At 52.0% G+C, this 18671-nt stretch overlaps 1 protein-coding gene across 2 annotated transcripts in view; it reads left to right on the top strand.

Annotated features, from left to right (window-relative positions):
- DDX31 (DEAD-box helicase 31) overlaps window positions 1-18671 on the top strand; it is a 72536-nt gene that overhangs the window by 20953 nt on the left and 32912 nt on the right. For both annotated transcript variants that reach the window (XM_049638207.1, XM_049638213.1), the window contains exons 13-16: window positions 347-523; window positions 4473-4532; window positions 13606-13656; window positions 15255-15394. In XM_049638207.1, coding sequence (XP_049494164.1) covers window positions 347-523; window positions 4473-4532; window positions 13606-13656; window positions 15255-15394 — 428 coding nt within the window. The remainder of the gene's footprint in view (window positions 1-346; window positions 524-4472; window positions 4533-13605; window positions 13657-15254; window positions 15395-18671) is intronic.

Raw genomic sequence — 18671 nt, 5'->3', positions numbered from 1 at the left:
TACCGCCTACGGGGCCCCAGCCAGGCGGGGGCACGTGTGGCGAGCCACGGGTGGGTGGGAAGAAGGGGAGTGCACGGCCTCGGTCCATGGCGCATCTGCGCGGCTCAGATTTGGGAAGCCTGGCCGAAGTCGTAGCCGTGTCACTTTCCTTTCATCTACTCTTTGGAGCGTATGTGGTATCAGTGGTACTTTTTTTTTTTTTTTTTTTTTAATTATTCAAAGCTGTCCGTCATCTGGGTTTCCAAATCCGGGCCAGCACGACGACGTGTTTTAGAGAAGTTCTCCTTTCAGGGTCACCTAATCTTAAACGCGTGTGGTGGTTCTTTCCCCCTCGGTACCGACGTAGTTTGAGAAAGACCAGAAGATGATCATCTTTTTCTTGAGCTGTGAGCTGGTGGAGTTCTATTACCGCCTCTTCCTCCAGACCCTGCCAGCCTGCTCAGGGGCCCCCGCGTCACGGCAGCCACCATCTGCCTCCACGAGATTCAAATTCCTGCGGCTGCACGGCAACATGGAGCAGGAGGTGAGCTTCGCGCCCGTCCCCGGGAGCGGGAGCAGGCCCGATCTGACGACCGTGAACGTGGCCTTTCGGGGTCGGCTCTGGCTTCCGCCTCGGACTCCGCCGGGCGAGGAGGGGACGAGCCTCGGGCGGGCGGGTGACCCACTGGACCTGGGGACAGATCGCACCGCCGCGTCGGTGCGGGCAAGGGCGTCTTTTGTTCCCGGGTGTTCTTGCTCCGGGAGCTGCCCTCTTCCACCTGAGAGAGCTCGAGGCCTGGCTTGGCCCGAGTCTGCCTCAACCAGCTGTTAAGGCAACAGAGTACCACTAAGTAGCTGGCACCAGGGAAGGGTTTTGCCTTTTTAGTACCCAGTGTGTAATTAGGGCTTGATGTCTTCAAATTAAGAGCATTAATGGAGCTAAATTGTGGATCCCATATGGTACTGCTGAGCGCGACTGCTGTCATTGTCAACAAGATACAGCGCCTTCACTCTTAACACCGTGGTTGGGCGAGGGGCTTCAGGGTCTCAGTTGTGTCTCAGCTCTGAGTAATACTGCCGTTCAGGAGGGAGAGAGTCACGCCTCCCCGGTTTTAGGTTCTGAGCGGCGCAGCCCTCGTTTCGTCCAGGCGGTGGGCAGAGAGCCGGGTGAGGCGCGCGCCGGCGTGGAAGGCGGACGAGCGGGCCCTGCAAGTGGGAGCCATCTTGTCCTGGAAGGAGGCGACCGGGCGCTCAGTCAGGGCAAGGGAAGGACAACCGGGAATCGGAGCAAGGCCTGACTAGCTCCAGTTTGTAAAAAACACACCTTTAGAGCTGAGGGAGATGTTAAAGCCGTCAGGTCCAGCCCCCTTCTCGTGCTCGCTTTTGTCAGTTTAATAATTTAAGAGTGTGCAGGCTCAGAAAAGTGAGCGTGCTCAAGGTCACTCAAGGACCCAGCTGCTTTCCCACGGGACCGGATGGAATTTCCTGAATCGTCCGGCCCTTGCGAATGTTACGAACTTCAGGGTCCCTGATGCGGTGGATTCTGTCGATTCCATAATTTAATGCCATTTACAGCGTTTGGTTTTTGATAAAGCTTCGTTGCCTCATCCTCTCGGTCTCCTTCACCAGAGGCCTTGTGCCAGGCGGGCGTGAGGACAATGAGGGAGCCGGGTGTGGACTCAGAAGGATCTAGGGATGTGCATCGATCGTGCAAAAGGCTCTGTAGTTAAAGGATCTCAGTCCGATCGACTCACCTTCTGAGGGCGCTGCTCTTGCAGGAGGCTCACAGCCGTGTGCTCTGGGACGCGCTGCTTGCACGCTCGTCCTGGCTCTGCCTTTACTGGCGGTGTGACCTCAGGAAAGCGTGTCAACTCTCCGTGCCCTGGTTGGCGCGCCGCGAAAGTGGAGGTGATAGCGGTACTCACTTGATGGGGTCGGCGTGAAGGTTCATTCAGTGAACGCAGACGATGTGCTGAGTACGGGGCCTGGTGCGCGAGCGCTCCACGAACGTAGGTGCCGTTATTACCACTGCCGTCTCTTTCCGCAACGGTTAGCGTTCTGCTTATTTCGTCTGGTGAGTGCTTAGCCTTCCCGGCCTTCTCGTGACATGGGCAGCAGGTGGGAAGGAGTATTTCTGTATTTCGACTTACTGGCCAAGTGTCTTGTCCCACGCTAAGCTAAAATAGTCCCGGTCCCGTCTGCCTGGCTCGTCACCCTGGCCACGGCTCTACACGACCTTGGTTTGGTCTCCTTGATGGTCGAAGTGGCCCTGACCACATTTATCAGCATTAGAGAAAAGTTGCTGGGGTCTGTTTTGTTTTAAAACATTTCATCTTCAATGTTTGTTTATTTTGAGAGAGTAAGCCCCTCCCCTGCTCCTGCTGTCTCAAAATAAATAAACTTTATTATTTTAAAACAATTTTTTTAACGTTTATTTTTGAGAGAGAGAGGGAGAGAGAGACAGGGAACATGAGTTGGGGAGGGGCAGAGAGAGAGGGAGACCCAGAATCCAAAGCAGGCTGTGGGCTCCGAGCTGTCAGCACAGAGCCCGACGCGGGGCCGAACTCCCAGGCTGTGAGATCATGACCTGAGCCCAAATCGGACACTCAACCAGCTGAGCCACCTAGGCGCCCCATAAATAAACATAAAAAAGGAAAGAAAAAAAAAGCAGCTGCCTGACAGCTGTGAGGAAAGCTCCGGGTTTGGTCGTTTTCTCCTTACCTCAAATCTGAATGTGTTACGTCGTTCGTAGGATGTGTCTTACAGGCTTTTATGAGCTTTTCTGATTTGTTTTCTGATTTTGACTCTACAGTGACCCTTACAAAGAGCGTGCGGCACGCTGGGCAAATCCAGCTGTCCTCTCGAGGGTCTGAGCACTGGCTCTGGAACACGACTCCCTGGGTGTAGATATTGCTGTGTGTCCCTTGGGCAAGAAGTGACTCCACCTTTCTGTGCCTCATTGTCTCCGTCTGGAAATGGGTGTGGCGATAGTGCGACTGCTAGGGTTGTTGTGCAGAGTGGGTGAAGTTCAGGCACGTGGGACGTAGGCCACTCTCCGGGACTTGGTAGCCCTCGGCGTGCTGGATGTCGTTACCCACTGTCCTAAGGGAGGTGTGCCTGGAGGTTCCAGTTACGTGACGGAATGACATGCAGGTGAAGGACCAGAATGAGGTGCGCCCCAGTGGCACGGTGGCTGGGCCAGACCTCACTGGGAAGGTGAGGCCTCCCTTTTTTCTTTTTTCCAAGTTTTAGTGGCTTGGTTATATTCCTTTTCCTGTCCCTGACAGACAGACACGGCCAAGTCTCATCTCGCAGTGCTGTGACTTAACCCACATCGAGTGTGCCCTCGGCAAGCCTCTCGAGCGGACGCTCTTCGGTGCGGCAAGACTGCCTTTAGCGTTTTAGCCCAAAGGGACAATTAAATACATACCCGGCAGACGCTCTAGGAAGGTGTTTATCTCAACATTGGGCGCCAGAGCGAACAGTTGGAGACAAACCCAGCTGCCAGGGACGGGGTGTTGGACGACGGTGCCCATTCAGCTGAAGCCTCGGTAGCCACGAGAGGCGATGTGATTCGGGGTGTCGATCGGCACAGGAGGGTGTCCGTATTCTGCTGACACGACAGCGTGGTAGCAGTGGGAGGAGCACGCAGCTTTTTTGAGAGCTCGCGGTGTTTTTTGAGAAAACACGTGTTTACGCGCTTGCGAAGGGTGTTGCCCGTGGTGGGGGCCTGCTTTGCTGGGGTGATCTCAGTTTCTTCCTCTGACTTAAAACATATATATAATTTCCGGGACGTCTGGGTGGCTCATTCGGTGAAGCGTCCACCTTTGGCTCAGGACATGATCTCACCGTTCGTGGGTTCGAGCCCCGTGTCAGTCAGGCTCTGTGCTGACAGCTCAGAGCCTGGAGTCTGCTTTGGGTTCTATGTTTCCCCGTCTCGCTGCTCCTCCCCTGCTTGTGCTCACTTGTGCGCGTTCTCTCTCTCTCTCTCTCTCTCTCTCTCTCTCAAAATAAGTAGACATTTAAAAAATTTTTATAAAATATATACAATTTTGTATAGCTAAGATACGTGGTGATTGTAATTTTTAAATTTTCTTTAAAATTAGTTTTTAAGAAAATTTCCCTGTAGGAAAGGTGGTGGTTCTTTATTCCTCTCGACCTCGTGCTTAGAATAAATTCTGAGTTGGGAACCTGGGGTACAGTAACTTGCGGCCTTTGGCCTCGCCTGCTCTTGGTATTGGCCGTCCCGAGGGGTGTGCCCACCCTGGCCCTGTCTTACTGAGAGGTGCTGCCCTCAAATAGCCTGAGAAGTCCAGACCTGTAAGGACAGGGTCTTGATGAGGAGATGTGAAGAATCTGCTTCTCTTTCTTGGAAAAGCCTCTCCATGCCTAAAGATAGAGCCCTGGGAAGCGGGGGGGTTATGGGAATCCAAGCCTGCCTTGCTGGGACTGACCTCAGAGTTGTAAGCCCCTGTTTTTCCTTGTTTCTGTAGGAAAGAACAGCGGTGTTTGAAGAATTCTCACATTCCAAGACCGGCATCCTCCTCTGCACGGTAGGTACCATTCTGTACTCTACGTGGGGGCCGAGAATTCCCGTAATGGTGGTCGCGGGTTTTCGCCTCTGGACGGTTGGCCTCGCAGCCAGCCCCACGGAGAGCGGGGATATCGAGGCCTCTTGGTGTGGCTGGTCGCCTTGCACTTCTGGTTGTCCCCTGGCCGTGCCACAGACAGCCGGCTGCCACCGTGCAGAAGTCTTGCCGATTTGCTCACTAATGGTGGCAGCTGTTGGTCTGAAAATGTGTGAATCTTGGCGATTTCTATCCACCAAAAATGTGTAAATTACAGCTATCGGGAGTAATTAGAGCTGAGAAAGTCTTTTCGCAACAGAGTCGCCCCACTTGCCTCTGCTCGAGCCTTCTTTAAAAGGAAGATAGATGTGCTTGGACAGATTTCTTTTGCTCTTGTCTGAAAGCATCGTTAGCCCTGCGGTTTGGGGGCCAGGTCATTCGGCCCCGGCCCTCGGGGTTCCCCCGCCCCCCTCAGTGCAGAGCTGGCCTTTATGATGGGTCCTGTGCTCTTTTGAGATCGAAAACTCTCATCTCCCGTGCCCCCTTCTCTGGGACTTCACGGCACCACCGTTGTCACTGGCTCCTACGATTAAAGCCCCTTCTTTCCTTGTGCCCTCCCGGATGGTGTGCCTTAATTCCCAGCTCATCTGAGAAGTCCCCGTGTGTGCAGTGGTGACATCGCACTGCTGACTGGGCGATCCAGTGGGCAGGTGCTGGGCAGGACAAAAACTGTTAGCTGTTTGGATACCTGTCTAGGCTTCACTTTTTAACACAGTTACTTTTTAAGGAACTCCTGCTCTGCATTCAGGTGACAGGTGTTGTTTTCTTTCTAAATTCAGGGTTTCCGAATGGGTACGGCTTGGTTTCTTACACACAAGGTGGCCACCCAGTCACCCGTTTATCACTGTGTGCCAGTTCTGACACGAGGTGTGGCAGACGGGGGACCCGGGCGTCCGGATCTGGGCATGGTCACTCCTGGCACGCTTGCCTCCTGAGGAGCACTGAGTCTGACCAGGTGGCCCTGCCCTTTGTGGAGCCCATCCATAAATCAGATGCTGGTGTTTGCTCTAAACCATCTCTTAATGCCAGTGCTAAAGTGAGGATGAGTCCAGATCTGCTTGGGAAAGAAGTTTGTCAAAAATCCTTACCGTCTCTAACGATACTCTCTGGAACCTGACCTCTTCCTGTCTCCTCAGCCTCCACTTTCCCCCTTGTTGCTGGCCTCGGCCAGATAGGCTCCTGCCTTAGTTCCCTGAATGTGTTGGTCTTCCTTACCTGGCCTTGGGGCCTTTGTACCCGCGTCCCCCTACCTGGGGCACCTCCCCTGACTTGCACTAGCCCTACTTAGGTCTCTGCTTCAGTTTCAGCTTTTCAGGAAGTGCACTCCCAGGGCCCACTTTTCCCCATTAGGCCCTCCCAGCACCCCGCACAGTACCCACCACACCTGGCCTAGGTGTCCTCCCCCACCCCGAGCACGAGCCCCTAAAGGTGGACTGTGTGGTTTGCCGGTGGCCAGGACAGAGCAGGTGTGCCGTAGGCACTCAGGATTTGTGAACCGAGTGGGTGGGTATTTGGGGCCCAAGAAACAGTGTTGAGAACCACCAATGTCTGCCTTTTTCTGAAGACTGGAAGAGGCTGAGGTTAGTACCCTTGCTCATTGGGAACAGGTTCACTTTTCATATCCGTGCTGTACCCGAGGGTGAACATTACAGGTTGTCTGTATTGAAACAAAAGAAAGTAGGAACCTTTGTGTTGGAGTTTGAGTTGCGATAAGAGCAAAATGTTTTTATCTTTGACCCTTAAGATGTTGGGTTTGTCCCTGGTGGAAAATTCTCAAGTCTCCTGGTGTTTCTTTCAGACGTGGGTGAGCTCTGGGTCTCAAAGAAAATTCCAGGTATTTGAAGTTCAGTGTTTTGGTTGGTTTTGGTCTTGGGTTTTTTTTTTTTTTTTCAGTAGGTTTACGTGGAAGTAAAGGTCGTTCTTTTTAAAAGGTAATTCTCAGTGGGGTCGGAAGCCTATGATGAGTTTTCTTGTTTTGTCTGGCTGATACCTGCAGTGAGGTCGGCCAAACAGAGAGCGCCACTGCCTGGGCAGAGCACGGCATCCCCACCCCTCTGCCCCCCCACCAGCCCCGGCACCCCTCTGCCCCCCACCAGCCCCGGCACCCCTCTGCCCCCCCACCAGCCCCAGCTGCCACGCGCAAAGCCAACTCGCGCTTGCCCCCAGTCTGATTTCACTCAAGTTTCTTGGTGTGTGCTCATTTGCTTGTCGAGGAACCTTCCAGCGTGCCGATCTTCCGCCAGCCCCATCCCTTCTTCATTCTGCAGCGAAGGTTACCAGAGGAGAGCCGGGCGGGGGCTCACTTCCTGCCATTTGGAAGCCAGGGAGCCAGCGCGCAGTCCCTGGTGACGAGGAGCTGCTCTTTCACCCTCAGAATTCCTCCTGCTTCCGCCACATTTGTTTGCTTTGGCCTGAAGCTTCTGGTGTGTGAGAGCTGTAGGCACATGAGGCCCACTGCAGTAGATCGTGGCCGGGTTGGGGCGATGCTGTCACTGCATCCTTTTAAGCAGCCTGTTGCTTGCCAGGCCCTCTGCATGCTCTCCGGGAGTCTCCTTAGTGTTAATGAGGAACGGGGGCCATGTCGGGACAAGGCAGATGGAGAACTGGCTTCTTTTGATAAAGAGGAATCGTGTTGTTAATTGTTGCAGGGGGATTTTCCCTCCCCTTTATACCGTACCTTTTGCCACTTTGATTTATCATCCCGAGATCTTTTACCGAGCCCAGAAGACTGAATGTCTGTATGAAAAGTTGGGAACTGTGTTGTAACCACTCAGAAACTCACAATTATGCTAGTTACTGCTTCAAAATTCACTCCCCCCAATCCATTTTCCTCCCTCCTGTCTTTTCTGTTATTAGGAACAGTCCAGGACACGTGTGTGTGTGTGTGTGTGTGTGTGTGTGTGTGTGTGTGTGTTTTCTTTCATCTTAATTATAAACATCTGAAAGCAAGGACCTTTCTAATTTCTTACAACCTTCAGGACCTGGTACCTGGCTTTGTGTACTGTGGGTTCTCAACAAACAAGTGAGACCATGGTGACATGAAATGTAGGCAGAAGCAAAAGGGCAGTTGGGGCAGGGGAGACCAGTTTGTGAGAGAGGTCCTTACACATTCAGAATGGAATTTTGTGTCCTCTAGAGAAGTAGATGTGAGAAGAAGCCAAGTTAAGGGAGTAGGGATTAGTGGGAAGGAGCTGGTTGAAAGTTCAAAAGCCCACTTTCCCGAATGGAATTAAGAAGTCAAAGGAGTCAGATAGGAGATAGTAGATTATCTACAGAATGTTTCCTCCTGCTTGTGGTGCAGAACTCCTGATAAACCAGAGGTGGGGAAGGTGGTTTTCAACACCGTTGTTATGTTGATTGGTCGATAAAGGGATGTACCACGGAGTAACTGGAAGATGATATTCCCAAGCTGCCTCTGGTTTTAAGGCCGACGCTGGACTTTTCCATTGTTGTACATGTGGCCCTCCCTGGCCATCCGTGGGTACCATGGATACGGAGCACAGTAACCTTTTCCCCGGCACAGAGAGGCACCCCCCGGCCTCGCTTGGTCTTCTGGCTGCTTCTCCGCTGCACTAGATCTTGGTTGTGGGGCACGTGCTTGCTTCAGAAGACCCCGAACCTGTGCTGCTTTCCTCCACCTTCTCAATTTGTTTTTTGTCTTGAGGCACACCTTTACGTCGGTGCGGTTCTTAATTTCCCTTCCTCCTGGGGAATTTCCACTGTGCCCGGGGTGGGGGCTGGGAGACAAAGGAGGCTAGGAGATGAGGCCAGGAGAGTCACGGGAATGTCACTTCACCACCGACAACACATGTAGACTCTCCTGGTTTTCTCCGGGGCGTGCTTTTGAGGTAAAGTTTAGCTTTTCCACTTTATTTCATTCGTGTTAATGGCAAGATCATTTGGAGATGGTTGGCTGTTTACTCGGTTACGCTAACTCATGTTGCCAGTTTTCTGGCGGCTCCAGCCAAGCTCTCTCGCCTCTGACAGCTTCTGCACTCTCTCCTTCCTCCTCTGATTACGCAGCCCAATCTGTCACCCGGACAACGGGGGCCTGTACCCCGCTGATGGCTTTCCACACACGGCAATAATGACTTTTGGCAGGCCGGGAAGGCGGCGGAGGCGAATTTGCTACGTCCCTTGCTCAGAGAGCCGGCAGGCCCCCTCTCCCTGTTAGTAAAAGCACTTTGTGAGGTTCTTGGGTAAATAAATGAGTCATTTTAATCCAACTGACAGGCTGGCACCTGAGCAAGCTGCCTTCCATCTGTACTCCTCGGTCTCGTGGAGGCGGCCCATTGTCAGGCCCCGGGCCTTCACGGCCTCACCGTTGAGTGTCTTTCAGAGCTGACTTTAGCAATTCTTTTGCCCTAATTAGCTTAAAGGAATACGGTTGGGCTGGGTCTAAGTTCTAAGAGGGGCAGAGAACCGAAGCCTTTGCCGAGACGTAGGTCAGTTTCCTGTGGACCTGGCACCCCCAGCGGACACCGTTGCAGAGGATGGAGCAGATCCCGGCTTCTCTGTGGTCCTCCGCCCGGGTCGGGTGCGCGGGCACACAGATCACCTCCTAATTGCCACCGTGCCGATTCCTCCTTCGTCGTGGAATGAAATGCTTGGATTTGTAATTCTCAACACACTTGTGCAAACACGGTCCCGTTCGATCTCCTCAGCCACCCCGTGAGCTGAGATCAACAGGGTGGGTCTTATAGCCATGGGATGGGTGGGTAAACTGAGGGACAGCGAGCCGCGTCGACTTGCCCAGGTGGTGTGGCTGCTACGGGGAGGCTGGAGTTCAGTTCTGTCTGTCCCTGGGCCACACAGGTTGTCCCTTTGTCCCGTTCCCTATGGTATCCCGGGTCGAGGATAGGAAGGAGGATTTGCAGGAACAGCTTGAGGGAAGCCTGAGCAGTGGTGGCTGTCAGGGAGGGTCCCCCCCTCCCTAAGACATAAAGCAGTGCTCGATGGGAAGATGGTGTCTCGGCCGGTCCCCCGAGCGGGAAATAGAATGTCGAATGGTCCCGGGAAGGCCGCTGGCATTCTTCCTCCCCATTTCGGTATGTTTGTGCGCAGTGAGCTCCACGAACGTCACCTGCTGTTTTAGGGTTTCATCTGTGTTTCTTGGTTGAATTTACTCAACCAACGAGCATTACATTTTTTACAAAGTGTCTGTAAAGCTCAGACAGCCACTGTCTACATGCATCTCCCACTGCAGAGCACTTAAATAAAATAAATCATTTCTTAACAAGAGCTTAGCAGATTTAAGAACCCGTCAGTTTTTCTAAAGACATCAACTGTGGTTAGTGTAGAAAGCGATGTCTGCTTCCCTTTAAGATAGAGAACTCTCTAAATTGTGTTCTCAAAGGCATCAGCTCGGGAACATCCGCCTTCGGTTTTCAGGGCAGTGGGAGCTGTCTGCAAACACTTGGTGGGTGGTTGACACGGGTTGGTACGTTAACTTCCGCTTAGTACCTAATAAATGCAGCCTAGCCACCACTCCGAGGAAACTTCCAGCAAGCCCAGATGTAATCAGAGTGAAGGCGGACAATTCCTGACCTGCCCTCAGCGGTCCTTGCAGGTGGGTGAGATGATGGGGGGACAAGATCTTCCTTGTCTCCTGCCTCTGACCCTGGGCGATACAGGGAATAGTTGGTTGAACGTGCTTTTTACAGAAACTTTGCATAGGATTCTTGGTTTCCAGAAAAGCCTTATGTATGTAAATCCTTTGTGATACTTAAGGGGAGAGGAAGGCCAGCTGTTCTTGACGGAAAAATGGCAACCGGTAAGTGGAAGAAGGGGACGCCAGCTAGAAAGCCTGCATCTGCCGCCGCCGGAGGAACAGCGAGGCAGACCAGCAGCGTCGCCAGATGCTAAAACTTGTGGGCAAAAGGATTTAGGAAACGGTCTCCAAGTTCCACTCCCCAGTTTACTGATTGGTTACAAAGGAGGAGGGTACCTTCAGGTGGAGAGAGCTGGTGGGTGGATGCCCCTCCTCAGGGGACCGAGCACAGCATCACCCGTGCAGGACAGATTGCCCTCGCGTGTCTCCTGGTGTCAGCTACTCACCGCCCTTAGGTCTTTCTGCCGGAAGGCTCCACCCGAACCTTCCCGTGGGGACACACAATTAGACAAATACAGATTCTGGGAGGTGCTTCGAGACACCTGGGCTTCTTCAAAATTGAGTTATCAAAAAGCTAAATAAGTAAATACTGAGGGCAGGGATATCATTCTAGATCAAGGAAGTCTAGAGGGATATAAGAAACATAGAATGCCTGATCGATGAATCAATTCCTGGGTCGGGAAAGAAAACAACTATAAAAGTCAACCTTAGGTGCAGTTAGAGAAATTTGAATATGAAACGATTATCAGGAAATAACATTATTTAATACTAAATTACTTAGGTATGCTAATGGTATTGTGATTACGTAGAGGAATGCCTTTTTACTTAAGAGGTACGTGCTAAAGTATTTAGGGATAAAATGTCATGGTATTTGCAACTTTCCGATGGCTCAGAAGCGTGTGTGTGGAGAAAGAAAGCAGGTGCAGCAGACAGATTAGCGGTGGATGAATCCACATGAAGGACGTGCAAGTGCTCCTTGGTTTAAGTTTTTCTAAATAAAGATTTTGGGGGGAAATAATATGCATTCGCTGTTAAAAGAAAGACACAGCAAGCAACACAGGAAAATGCAAAAGGAAACGTAAAAATCACCAGAATCCCTCTCCCCAGACATAACCGCGGTTGATAGTTCGGGTGGGCCTCCTTCCAGGTGTGGGCTCCCGGTTGATCTCTCGGTTCATCTCTCCACTTAACTGTCTACCCACTTAATGTCTCGTTTTTGGTACCCACTTTTTTTTTTTTTTTTTTTTTTTTTGCCCGTGGATTTTTTTCTGGACGAAACCAGACTTGGTGCTTTAGAATACTTCGCATGCGGGATTGTGGCTTCCTGCGCCCTCCGGGTCCGGCCAACGTGCTCCTCTCTCCCCGACGTTTCCTGTAAAATAGGAGCTGGGAGCTGCACACCTGGTTAGATTTGGTTTCGTTTTTGGCGAGAATACATCCTAGGCATTGCCGGTACTTCTGGTGCTTGACAGCTCGTTGTCTTTCCAATTATGTCACAACATTTACGTTGTTTCAGGGTCAAAATCGTAACAGTCCGTTAAAGGGAGTCCAGCTTCTGCCCGTGTCGGCGACGCCCAGCCCCTGCCCCTCCCGGTGAACTGTTCTTGTAAGCTCTTGGGGTTTCTCCTCCGCTATTTCTTCTTGAAATGCAAGCAGACGTGTTTGTATTTCCCTCCTCTCGCACACACAAGCCTCCTCCGCACACCCAGAACAGATCGTAGAGGTTCTCCGTGCCAGCACGTCTGAATCCCCATCCTGCTTCAGCCGTGCCACACTGCTGCGGAGGGTAGGTGCTGCCGTGTTCTAGTCACCTGGTCTAGCCCTGTTAGACATGGGGTGGTTTTCCAGGCCTGCTACACATACTGCCAAAATCAGGAGCTTTGTGCGTGAAGCGTGTCGTATTCTTGCCAGTGTATCTCCGGGATGGATTTCTGGAAGTGACGTTGCATCTGGGCCAAAGGGCAAGTGCGTATGTAATTGTGTGGGATATTCCCAAATTTCCTACTGTAGGGGCTTATGCCATTTTGCATTCCTACCAGCGGCCTCTGAGGGATGCAGCATCTTTTTGGTGGTGAAACGATAGGCTACGGCCTTGGAAAAGTAAAGTGGGTTCAGGATTCGAGGGCTGCCTCTACGTCTTAACCGTGTGTCTCCAGACAAGCCGCTTGATCTCTCTGGACCTTGGTTTTCTGTCCGTCAAGTGGGGGTAGGAGTTGTTTCGGAGATCGCTCAGGATAACGCAGGTGAAATGCCGCAGAGTCTGGTGTATGGTGAGCGCTCAGTAAGTGTTGACTGGGGATGTTCTTGTCGTGACGGTCGTGCTTGAAGATGAATGCCCAGCCTAAGTTTGTCCCTGAAAACTGAAAGGTGCCCACACTCTCGTCCCTCTGCCAGAATGGCCAGACACTGGAGAGCAGAAAGCCTTTGCTTTTTGGGCGGCAACCAGCTGAAAAGAAAAGAACTACGTCTCCTTGGCTTTTACGGTTTTCATGTCTGGTTAAGTCTGTGGCTGGGGTTCTAATTTAAGTGTCAGAAGAGGTGGGACATGACTTGATATTTACTGCTGTCTGAGGCTGATGAGCCCTCAGTAAATACTTGGCAACTGACCTCCACAAGGGAGCACTTTGGGGTGTTCTTTCAGACATGCGCCTCAAAGCCCTGTCGTTGTTGGGCATCGCTGACAGGGGAGGGGTGAGGATAATGACCCACCAATGCATTCATCTACCATAGAGTGGTTTCTCAGATAAAACGTAAAAGTAATAAACCATGCTAGAAGTTCTCAGAATTTTTACATGACATACTGATGAAGACTTAAGTTCTTGAGCAAACATGCGGTTTATGTTCTCCTAGTAGGGTGAACATTTTGTGACTACCTCACCAGCATGTTCTGTAGAGCTTACCCCCTAAGTTAGATTTTTTTTTTTTTTTTTTAACGTTTATTTATTTTTGAGACAGAGAGAGGGACAGAGCATGAACAGGGGAGGGGCAGAGAGAGAGGGAGACACAGAATCCGAAGCAGGCTCCAGGCTCTGAGCCGTCAGCACAGAGCCCGACGCGGGGCTCGAACTCACAGGCCGTGAGATTATGACCTGAGCCGAAGTCTGACATTTAACTGACTGAGCCACCCAGGTGCCCCCCCTCCTAAGTTAGATTTTTTTTTTTTTTTGGTCTAAGTTAGACTTTTTAACCACAGATGGACTTCAGTGGGTCCCTGAAGTTGTATGTAGGGGTGTGTGTGTGTGTGTGTGTGTGTGTGTGTATACACACCTGTGCACACGGGTTGGGGGTGGTGAGCCCTCATAGTTTGCATTAGATTATCAGATAGATCTATGGCCTTAAAAAGACTCAGAAACTCAGTGGTAAGCCATATTCTTTTCTGTTTTAAAGGATGTTGCAGCTCGGGGTTTGGATCTCCCTCAAGTCACGTGGATTGTTCAGGTAATTTTTCAGTTAAGGTGTGAGCTCAAGGCAGGAATAAGCGATTGTGAGTAGATGAGCTGGCTTTAAGTGGAATAATTATTATTAGCCTCTTGGGTGTTGCCCCGGTAACCAGGCAACGACCAGCCTTATCTGCCCAATTCTCCAGGACCTTCCCCTAACCCGGCCCACCTAGCCACTGCGGTGAAACGGCCAGGCTGAGCAGTTGCGGGAGGGAGGGGCAGACTCCCCTGCTCCCAGACTGACGCATGTCACACACAAAGTTTCAGCAATCTGAAAATAACAGGAATTACCCTGGCCCTTGGGAGGCCTCATTGTGTCCGGAAGGAGATGGCTCAGCCTGTCCTGAGAGCCGTGTCCGTGTGCATTGACCTGCAGGGGGCAATTAGGGCCTGACAACATCTTACACACACCTCTAGCCTTAGACGCTTTGCCAGAGGGCACAGGTGTTAGCACTAGAGTCTAGTGGATTCAGTTTTGTTTTTTCTTTTCGTTAGTCTGCAGAATGGTATTTTTAAGCCTTTCTGTGTGGGGGCCAGGGGACACGTGCCCCATTTACGTGAGTCATGGTTTATTCACGTGTTAGTGGAATTGCATGCCTGTCACTGGCTAGGAAATCTGATCTGCTCGCTGCAGAAGACAGCCTCTTTTGGACTAGAGGCATTGTGGTTTCTTGCCTGATGGCCACACAGCAAAATAAAGATAAAAAGCAGGGTAACTTTAATGTGGGGGGTGGGGCAGACACATAAACTTGATCGTTTAGAGCTTTTCTGTATTGTGAGGTGGATTACTTTCGTATGTCTGACATCCTCGTATATTCTGTTCATTTTGGGCCTGTGATCTTTGATTTGTGTAGCTGCAAAGAAAAAAAACAAGGAAGAACGGAATATGGTCAGTTCCTATTTGTGATGATAAAGTTACTGCCACAGAAAATATGAAATGCTGTGCATAATGCATCCTGCTGAGTTAGAGTCTGCCCCCCACCGCCCCCAGGTCAGGAATGCTGTCCCCGGTAACGGAAGCAAGTCCTGCCAGAGGGGAACCTGCCTCACGGCTGCCCCGCAGCTCTCCCAGTTCCATTGGGATTGGGTGTCACTGCGGTGAGATGGTGGGCACCGGCTCCCGGTGGCCCGGCAGCAGAGCTGAGCTCTGATTAGATTAGCCAGCCCCTTCCTCCTGACCCCGCCCAGGCCTCTATGGCCTCAGCCTCACCGCCGCATCTGCCGGCCAAGGTCACTCGGTCATCCTACCCCGCCTGCCTCCGTGTTCACCTTGCACGGTCACCTCTGTGGAAAGATGCAGATAGGAGACTGAAGAGACCTGTGGAGAAGTAAAATTACAAAGGAGATACTGGGACGGGAAGGCGCTCGCTCATCGGGAACTTGGCCGCTGTTCACGCTTCGTGTCTGAGCCTCGTTATTTCCAATGAAGGCAGGGCTTTCAGGCTTGAGTGGCTTCTCCTTGGGGTTGCGTGAGGGTAACCATAGCACCGGGATTTAAATTCTTGGGATACCTGGAGGCAGGTGAGGGGTATTGCACTTCCAATTAATGGCAGTGCCTTGATCTGTGAATGCCTTCATTTTTGTTACCCTTTTTAGTACAACGCTCCGTCTTCGCCTGCTGAATACATCCACCGGATTGGGAGAACCGCCCGGATTGGCTGCCATGGGAGCAGCCTGCTCATCTTGGCTCCTTCGGAGGCAGAATATGTCAACTCGTTGGCTTCTCACAAAATCAAGTGAGTCAGAAACCTGAACGCGGTTTCAGCTGATCTCACCTAATTAACTTTCTGTCGCTTTCTACAGTGGATGGGCCTTGTAAGCTGACGAAGAGCCATTAACCCTTGTGATCTCTAAATGGGTCCCAGAATAGCCAGTGGCGAACACTGAGCCCTTCACGCCGTCAGCACATGACAGTTTTCACTGCGTTGCCACACAAAGTCACGGAGCGCGATCTGTTGCGCTTGGTTTTTCTTTAAGATAGAGGTCCGTGTTTCCTATTCCTTTTCTGTACAATTCGTGTGCACAGCCCTCACAGCCAGCTTCCTGAAGACCTGCTTCGTTCAGTTTTTATTTTTGCGCACAACGTTCTGTGCCTCTAAAGGTGATGTGTCTTAGAAAAAAAAGAATGCTGGTGACTCATCACAGAGCCCGCCACCACCAGGAAGATGAACCCAGGGAGGAAATCTCTGGGGGCAGCTAAGGTGCCCGCGTAGCCTCGCAGCCGCCATGCCGTCACTCCAGTCGGGGCCCCCGCGGACCCAGACCTCGCTCTGGAAAGACCAGCAAAGTGAAGACGGAGAGCAGCGTCTCGACCTGGCCGAGCTGAGTATGAGGAAGGCAGAAGGAGCTCGCCTGGGCTGCAGAAACGTGTTCCGAACGGCGTCCGGCACCTGAAATAACCAGTGCTAGTAACAGACTGCTAAAGGCGTGCGGTTTTTCACACGGGCCTGCTCTCGAGAATTTCTCCTGCTCACGTAGCGCGGTGATGCGGAGCGTGGTTCGGAAGGCACGGGGACAGTCGTGCGCGTGTGCCCAGGAAGGTAGGGCACGACTCGTGCCACGCGCGGGAGCCCCGATGGCCACCCGAGTGCTGCTTGGAACCAGCGCCGTGACACCAGCCAAGCCCAAGGGCCTCCTGTCCCGGTGCTTTGCCTCACGCAGCCCCTCGTGTCATGGGAAGCAAGAGGACCGCGGTCTCTCAGTCTAAAGTACAGAGTTGGCAGGGTCCTTGCGTTCTGCATGTGCATCGCAGCTCCCAGACAGGCTGCCTGGGACCTGGCCTGGGGACCAAGTGCAGGCCACCCGCTCAGAGAGCTGCCTGGGGCCACCCCACCTGCAGAGCTCTCCCTGCTTCTCTCCCTCCCTCCCTTTCTTCCCTCCCTCCCCTCCCTCTCCTTCCTCCCGCCCTCCCTCCCTCCCTCCCTCCCTCCCTCCCTCCCTGTACCCTGGGCAGACCTAGTAGGACTCGGCAGTCTTGGGCCTGCTCGTGGGAACATCTGTGGGCTGGGGCGTCCTCAGGAAATGTGCCTTGTGTACACCCTTCAGCGTTGGGGAGGCAGGAGCCTCATGGTGATTTCTAGTGGGCCCAACTAACACTCGTTTGGGTTTTCCTTTCGTTTAATGTCTCATCTTAAAACAATTCAGCCACCGAAAGAGTGGTTTTATTTGTTTCAGGAAGACCGCATATTTGATGTTACTTGTAAGAGGAATTCTGTCGGTCAGTTGGTCAGTCACGTTTCACCAGTAACAACTTCTCGGGCTGGATTCTGAGTGCCTGGGGCTTCAGGATGGCCAGCCCTTCTCTCCGGTGCTTTCCGGTCCTAGGGTGGCACGCCACTGGGCAGCTGTAGCCTGGAAGCGGGGGGTTGAATGAAAACCCACGGACGTAACCCCTTTTGCTGTGGTCTCTTACCCCGTTCTCACAGGCTGGGGACCTGTCACGGCACTGCCGCTGTTTTCCTATAGCACAGGGACTTGTCGAGCCTCAGAACGCGTTTTCGGAGCTGTGTGCTGTCGTCCACGGGAGGACATATAGTCCCTTCACCTTGGCGGCCTCTTATCCCCTGACTGCTTCCCCCCACCCTGTGTTCTAGACTTACAAGTTCACGCTCCCTGCGCCCTCTGTTCCTTCCTGTTCCTTCCTGTTCGCGGCTCCTGGATGTTTGCCCGCGCTCATTCACTTTGACGCAATAAGCTCGGAAAAGTGAGTGCCAACGGTCCTGCAGTCACGCGATAATTGTCCAGCCCGGAGTTACCCGCACAGATGCCCCTGCCCTCAGGTTTCCTTAACAGACGCATTCAGGCTGATGGCTCTGAAGGATTCAAATGAGAGCCTAAATTTAAAAAGGGAAAAGAGGAGCACTTGGGTGGCTCAGCTGGTTGAGCATGTGACTCTTGGTTTCGGTTCAGGTCACGACCTCACAGTTCATGAGATCGAGCCCCACGTCAGGCTCTGTGTCGACAGCGTGGAGCCTGTCGGGGTTCTCTCTCTGCCCCTCCTTCTCCCTCTCTCTTTCTCTCTCAAAAAATGAATAAATATTAAATTAAAACGGGAAAATCATAGCCACGTGTATTTTGAAGATATAAAAAGTACAGTCGTTCTCTGTGATGGTCTCATCTGGAAAAAACTGTGTCAGCAGCATTGGTGGGAAATCGGGCATCCCATGTTCACATTCAGGAGACCGCTCCGAGATTCCAGTGATTCGCGATATTTGGACTTGCAGGGGAAGTTCAGAAGCACGAAGACAGAAGTACCCAGAGGAAGAGATTTGGGTCTCTCGTGGAGTGAACATCTAGTCAAGGGGGAAAGAGCCCTGGAGGGGCCCGGCCTTGCTCGTTTCTGCCCTGAGAATGCACCTGCTGAAGCTTCTATACCTGAACCTGCTTTGTGGGCCTGATATAACCAACCGCCCCCCCCCCCCCAAAATATCAGACCTAAGTTACAATGTTGCAGCCATGAATGATGCTTCCAGATTTGTGTCTGAGGAAGAGATCAATGTTGGGTATCTATATATAAGCTGTTTTGTACTTAATTCAAAAAATCACACCTAAGAAGAACTAATTACAGAGTGTGCTGTGGCAACAAGCAGACTTGAACCAAGAGTTACTCTGCTAAATATTCCAAAAAAAGAAAAAAACGAAACCAAAAAGAGAAGGAAGATGTGTGTATGTATTGTGCGTAAGAACCTGGGAGCCGGACAGCCGGATGCTGGGAAGGCTGATGAATTACAGGGAAGATTCAAGAAGGCAGGCTGAGGCGCTCGGCAGCAAGGGCCATCACAACAAATTGCTGCCTGCCTTCAGACGCCGAGCACTGTGGACCTCGCCCTGACAGTGTAATTTAGCAGACGGGGCAGGAGACAGGCGCCCTGGGCCGCTGCCACCTCAGCCTGAATGCTCAGGACTTTGTTTCTGCATCCTTTGGAGTCCCTTGTATATGCCAATCTCTTAACCGATTTCCGCTTCCCCTTTTTTTTTTTTTTTTTTTTTTTTTTTTTTTTATGTTTTTTTTTT

The sequence above is a fragment of the Panthera uncia genome, chromosome D4 (assembly GCF_023721935.1).
Source record: "Panthera uncia isolate 11264 chromosome D4, Puncia_PCG_1.0, whole genome shotgun sequence".
Taxonomy (NCBI): domain Eukaryota; kingdom Metazoa; phylum Chordata; class Mammalia; order Carnivora; family Felidae; genus Panthera; species Panthera uncia.
The sequence above is the reverse complement of the archived record's forward strand: the minus strand, read 5'-3'. Positions and strand labels throughout refer to the sequence as shown.